Here is a 6,046-nt window from a genome sequence, read left to right as displayed (position 1 = left end):
ACACAAACGGGGCTGGTTTCTAAGGGGAATTAATGGCTCATTTGAAAGTCAAATTTATAAGATTGCCCACCTTTTTGGGAAAGTGGTGTGGGAGCCAAGTTACATTTAAAAAAAGTGCAGTTTGGTTCTTGTTCCCGTCGCTTGAGGAGAAATTATATGTATCTTTGCGTGGCTTTGAAGTTGGTTCGTTCTGAACGACTGAATATGGCCAAGTGATGAAGACTTGTTCGGTCTTGTTGGAGCGTGTGACATGTCGTGTCGAGTTGGGTGGTTTGCGACATAATGAAGCAGTGAATCATTTTCCCAAAACATCCCATTGCCATAGCTTTAGCCAAAACAACATGAACAGCTCATAGTATGATACAATCCAACAACAACAACGACGACAACGACGCCACACCGACAGCCTAAATATATACAACTGGTTTATTATGTCTGAAAAATGTGAACCCAAACATTATCTCTCTATTTGTGGAATTGTCAGCACATTCCATGAAAACCACGTTAAAGTCAATTTGTATTTCATGAATGTCTCTTGACTCCACTCAACCAGCCGTTCTTTCCTAACGAAGAGGGTTAGGGTTAAGTCTTTAAAAGATCACAGGTATATGGTTTTATTTTGGAAAAAAAAGGTTCAGTAGTTTCCTAAAACAAGTGGGCACTGTAGCTTTTATCAAACCAGAAGACGCGATCACCTGTTGGCGACTGTGTTTTTAGTATTTCAGGAAGCAGGAAGGTGAATGTGGGATTATAGTGTCTCGTTGATGCGTCACAAAAAAACAATTTCCACCCTTATCCTTTTAAAGGAAATGTGTTATTGAGCTTATATGTTCGAATTCCTGAAATCTCTCACATAATGAAAGCAGGATGTCGGATACTTTTATTAAAACTAAAAGTGTTTTGTTTTTTTTAACCCGATGCAAACTGAGAATACTGTGCACATTAACAGACTAAGTTAGGAAATGTGTCTTACTTATTCTGTGTCTGGGTTTTTGTTAATAGCTTGTAGGTTGAGGATAGTGTTGATGTCAGGTCTCTTGTGCACAGATTGGCAAATAAACATAATGTAGTTTTGTCATTTGTTAGTTAGGAGTCATCTGCAGGCTTTTAAAATAGTCTTTTCCCAAACATAAGTACCACAGAACTCGTACAGTTGCTTGTCATCGGCATTTTGAAGTGACAGAAGCTTATGGATATTTCAATATTTTCCTGCCGCTGCAGATTTATATGTTTGTTAAGTTTTGTAAAGCCCCAGGATCAAAACCGAGGCAGTGGTTTTGAATCTGACCTCTGGTTCACTGAGGAGAGCTGGGTGGATCAGTTTAGATTCCACCACAGTATCTCCAACCGAGAAATATTCCAAAAATGTAACACCAATTCAGCTGTTGGTGTTGGCCTCGAGGGGTCTGAGCACTGTACGTTTTGAAACAACTGTTAACTCCCTCTTTTGGAAGCAGAGACAGAGTCTCACTCTTCCTCACGTAATTGGTACAAATCGCTGGGGTGGGATAGATGACAGATGTACAAGGGCTGAAAAAAACAGAAGACAGCAGTTAGAATTAATTTTCACCGATGACGTTCGAGGCTCTGTGTTTTCTGGCCCTGGAGATATTGAATGTTTCCAATTCTGAAATGTCCTGGTTTTTAGCCACGTTTGCTTCAAGTTGCTATTTTTGTGTCAGTCACTCGACAGCTGCCGCTTTTGCCATGACTTTTTTCCCCCGAACAAATACCAGTAAACATCAGTTTCCTCAGACTGTCCATTCCTGCAGCTCCCCTCTCCAGCCTCTGGCTTAAACACTTGGTTCCAGCTCCTGTCTCTTTAAGGCCCCTCCCTCAAAAAGAAGCCCAGTCTGCTGTGATTGGCCAGCTGGCTCCACATTTGTGTGATTGGTCAACCGCTCACAGCACATGCTACGATCCTCGCTCTTCCTTTACCTGGCTTTGTTTGGGGGCGCGCCAGGTGAGCCGCTAGGCTCTCAAGGGCTTCTTTAACGTTGGAAAAAACTGAAAAAGCATTAAATGTCTCCGTTTTAAAATGACATTTTTTTTGGTTGAAACATTTATGTATTTCTTAGTAGTTTGTACAGTGCATTACGTGCAGTGAATCAAGTTGTCTCACTGCTGCTGCCTGCCAAGTAGATGTAACTGTACAGCCTGGGGAGTCCTAGTGTTCAACTCCCTTTATGCCAGATGTTTAACATCTGGGTGTACAACAGAACTTAAAGTCTGACATATTTCTTTGTACAGCATGTCCACTAATGAAGACCAGGTTTCAGTGGAGCAAAGAAAAACTTGTGCCAATTTTTAAAATTCATTTTCTGTTGCTAATTTCCTCACTTGCACTCGGGGGACTTTTCTTCCATTACCTTGTATAACATTCAAGTCTAATTCATCCAACTCGAGCGTCCCCCGTATCTTAAATGACCACGTTTTCTCTTCAGGAACGGAGAATGTGATCAAAGCGTGCGTGGAGTGTGGAATCCAGTGTCTGCTCTACACCAGCAGTATGGAAGTGATCGGTCCCAACGTCAACGGAGACCCCTTCGTCAGGTAGCGCTAAAATAAAATAAATCATATTGTGTTTCCGGGAACTGTTCCGTTTCATTCTGCTGACCAAATGACCAAATGTGCAAATGTTTTCCTCACCTACATTAAGAGAAATGCTTTGGCTCTTTCAATTGTGCTTCTATGATCACTGTGTGGAATCCTTTCTTAGTCCTGCTCTTGAATGCACCACCATGGAAAACATGAGGCCGGTGGAGAAATAAAATGATCAGGCTGTTGACAGAGATACCAGATGCACAGTATCCATTAATCTAGTGGGTTTTAAATTTCTTTTGGCACCGAGAGACTGGGACAAAAAGAAAGTCTGTAGCTTTTTTCCACGTTCAGGCTCACTCCTGTCTTTCCTATGACTGATATTTTCCCTCCATGCATGAGGAGGTTTCCGATCCCAGCTGACATTGGGCAGGTGGTTGTTAGTCTATCACAGAGTCGAACAACCATTAATTCACATCTACGCTCAGGAAGAACTGAGGGTACAGTGCTAACCACTGACCACATCGAGATCAAATGCAGAAAAATATATGAAAAAAAGAAGAGAAAAACTACTTTAGGCTCTAACTCTGAGCTATTTCTACTGAATTGTTTTCCTTCTTTAATATGAATAATTACAAAACGTGAAAACCATCATATCCTTTATGCAGGGGAGATGTAATAAATCCTGAGAGCCGGATATGAAAAAAATTCCACCTAACATGTGCAGGAATGCTTGCAATCTTCCAGATCATGTTTGTGCCTGTGTGTTTTCTTGCATGTGTGTGAGCGCATATTTGTGCTTGCACGTACATCGCTTCAGATGGTGTACCTCAGTCCTTCTCTGATCACAACACTATATTTAGTAGAGAAGGAAAGAATGCACCCTTGTCTGAATTTGCTGGAAAGACTGAGAGGGATGCTGCAAGGAGAGACGTGGCACACACATACACACACCGAGTTTCAGTTTGTCTTTTTCCTTCCTAACCCTTCATCTCTCATGCTCACATTCTTCTTATGCTATATACACAAAAAGGTAAACACCTGAACCCCATCCGTTAACTGTTTTACTTGTTTTGTTTTTTCCTCAGGGGAAATGAAGATTCCCCTTACCACGTGAACCACACCATGGCCTATCCCAAGAGCAAGGCAAAGGCAGAGAAGATTGTGCTGGAAGCTAATGGCAAAGAGGTAATTGATTCCAGTATGAAAAAAACAAGCTTCAAGTTACTTTGGCCTGGCCCCATCTGATTCCCAAACACTGAATTCCGGTCTTTGCCTCCTGTCCAGTTGAAAGGTGGGAAGTGTTTACACACATGCTCCCTGAGGCCAACGGGCATCTACGGCGAAGAGCACGAGCTGATGAAGGACTTCTACAAACAGGGTGTCGAAAGGGGAGGCCTGATCATCGGGGGCGTCCCAGACAGCACTGAACACGGACGGGTCTATGCGGGTGAGTCTGAAATTACTGAGTAACTTACTCTGAAAGTGTTTATTATCAGATTGCAAAGAAAAACCTGGTAAAAGCAGAAGTGCAACCACTTCTTCTGCAAGTCAAAGACAACCTCTGGTCTCAAAGCTGACTGCTCAACTACTAATCAGTGAGGTAAATAGAAATACTGTAATATCAAAAGAAAGACAGATGGTGCAACATGAAAAAAAATGCACAGTTTAAGGTAATCAGATCCAGATTTCTTCTTGTGATAAAAATTCCAGTGTCGCCCAGTAACCTGTCTATCTCTGCCAGATGAGATGATGACGACATATTTGTTTCAGTCTCAACTTGCTGGTTCCGGTGCTGATGAGTCTTTGTTATTCATCACATCATATATAAATATTTGGGGTGTGGGGTCAGCTGACGTTGAGGTTGACATCAGTGTAATGAGGTCAGAGATGTGAAGCAACCAAGCAGAGCTTACTCAAACCATTTTGATGTTGTGTAGGATGTAGGAAAATAATGTACCTTTAAAAAAATATGTAGTTAATATTCGTTATTGTTTACTGCTTATGAGAAACTCTGGGGGGAAAATCTGGATTTCATTTGATGAAGATTTTTATCAATATGAAGCGGAGCTAAAAAAAAATAAGAAAAAAAAATTCCATGATTATCTGGCATTCATCCATTTGTTTGTGTCGCTAGGCAACGTGGCGTGGATGCACGTGCTTGCAGCCCGAGCCCTGAGAGATCGGCCACAGTCGGTCGGCGGCGAGGCTTTCTTCTGCTACGACGACTCGCCCTACAAGAGCTACGAGAATTTCAACATGCAGTTCCTCTCCACATTCAACTTCCGACGAGTGCGCATGCCCTTGCTGGTGATCTGGTTCCTGGCCATGATGAACGACTTGCTCCGCTGGATAATGAGCCCGATCTACAACTACACGCCGCTGCTGAACCGTTACACCTTGGCCGTGGCGTGCACCTCCTTCACGGTGCTCACGGACAAGGCCCTACGTCACTTCCAGTATCGCCCCCTGTACGACTGGGATCAGTGTCGAGAGCGCACACAGAAGTGGGTCAATACGTTCCCTCTGGAGGACCTCAAAGACTCCTAATGTACTGTACGAGGGAGCTCCCGGCTATTAATTGTCATTATGAAAGTTTGATAATGAGAAATAATCATTCAATTTCACGTTAAAAAGACAGACCTCAGAACTTCGCTTGGTGGTTTTATGATATCAAAAAGGGCGTCTTGTACCACATTGCTGAAGAGATTTCCTTGACAAATGTTGCAATCTTACTTAAATATGCATTTCAGTGTTCACGCTCACACAGTGTTTAGGATTAGTCACCAATTAAGCTTCTATAACAACAAATGTCATAACGAAGTGAAAGTAAATGTTAAACGGTTTCGTCAGGAGTAAAGCGGTGTTGCACATGAAATTGTAGCTATGAATAAAAGATTAAGAAGTCTTAATGTACAATATGACACTGATGTTGACTGTGTAAGCTTCATTCAAAAGAGAAGAGAAAACTTTATTACTGCATTTGTTATATATGGATGCTGGTATAGCATTTATAGCTTAGTTATAGAGAGAGTATAATTAAATTATTTGGTAATTAACTAATATTTTTAAGATATTGTCTAACAGCAGCATTGCAACTGTAAATTTATGTAATTATTTATGTAATATAAACACAATTCAAAAGCATCTACTACATGTTTATGTACTTAAGTACTGTTTTTTTAATTATATATATCACGCCGCATTTAAACTTTAAAGTTTTTGTGATCTTAAATAAAGTACATAAATATTTGTTGAGATTTTGCATTTGATTTACATCTCATGGACACGCTGCATGTTTCTGTTCCTTAAGTAATTCCATGGATGCCTTTTTATCATGAATTGCCATAGTGAAAGTTTGTAAACCCATGGAGACATTACTCAGGATGTCACATGCCCTCACGATTTCATGGCGACATTACCATGGCGATGATATCTTTGTTTATCGGTGGGCGCGTCCCTTTCTGTCTACCGTTGAAACTCTCTTTCAGGCTCCATAGCAACC

At 41.3% G+C, this 6,046-nt stretch overlaps 1 protein-coding gene across 1 annotated transcript in view; it reads left to right on the top strand.

Annotated features, from left to right (window-relative positions):
- The window catches only part of hsd3b7 (hydroxy-delta-5-steroid dehydrogenase, 3 beta- and steroid delta-isomerase), an 8,056-nt gene extending 2,262 nt beyond the window's left edge, over positions 1 to 5,794 (top strand). The window contains exons 3-6 of the mRNA XM_035616049.2: positions 2,445 to 2,553; positions 3,630 to 3,729; positions 3,829 to 3,991; positions 4,679 to 5,794. Coding sequence (XP_035471942.2) covers positions 2,445 to 2,553; positions 3,630 to 3,729; positions 3,829 to 3,991; positions 4,679 to 5,091 — 785 coding nt within the window. The 3' untranslated portion in view covers positions 5,092 to 5,794. The remainder of the gene's footprint in view (positions 1 to 2,444; positions 2,554 to 3,629; positions 3,730 to 3,828; positions 3,992 to 4,678) is intronic.
- The last annotated feature ends 252 nt before the right edge of the window (positions 5,795 to 6,046 follow it).

Source organism: Scophthalmus maximus, chromosome 17 (assembly GCF_022379125.1).
Source record: "Scophthalmus maximus strain ysfricsl-2021 chromosome 17, ASM2237912v1, whole genome shotgun sequence".
NCBI classification, from domain to species: Eukaryota; Metazoa; Chordata; class Actinopteri; order Pleuronectiformes; family Scophthalmidae; genus Scophthalmus; species Scophthalmus maximus.
Note: the sequence above shows the minus strand (reverse complement) of the source record. Positions and strands in the feature narration are given on the sequence as shown.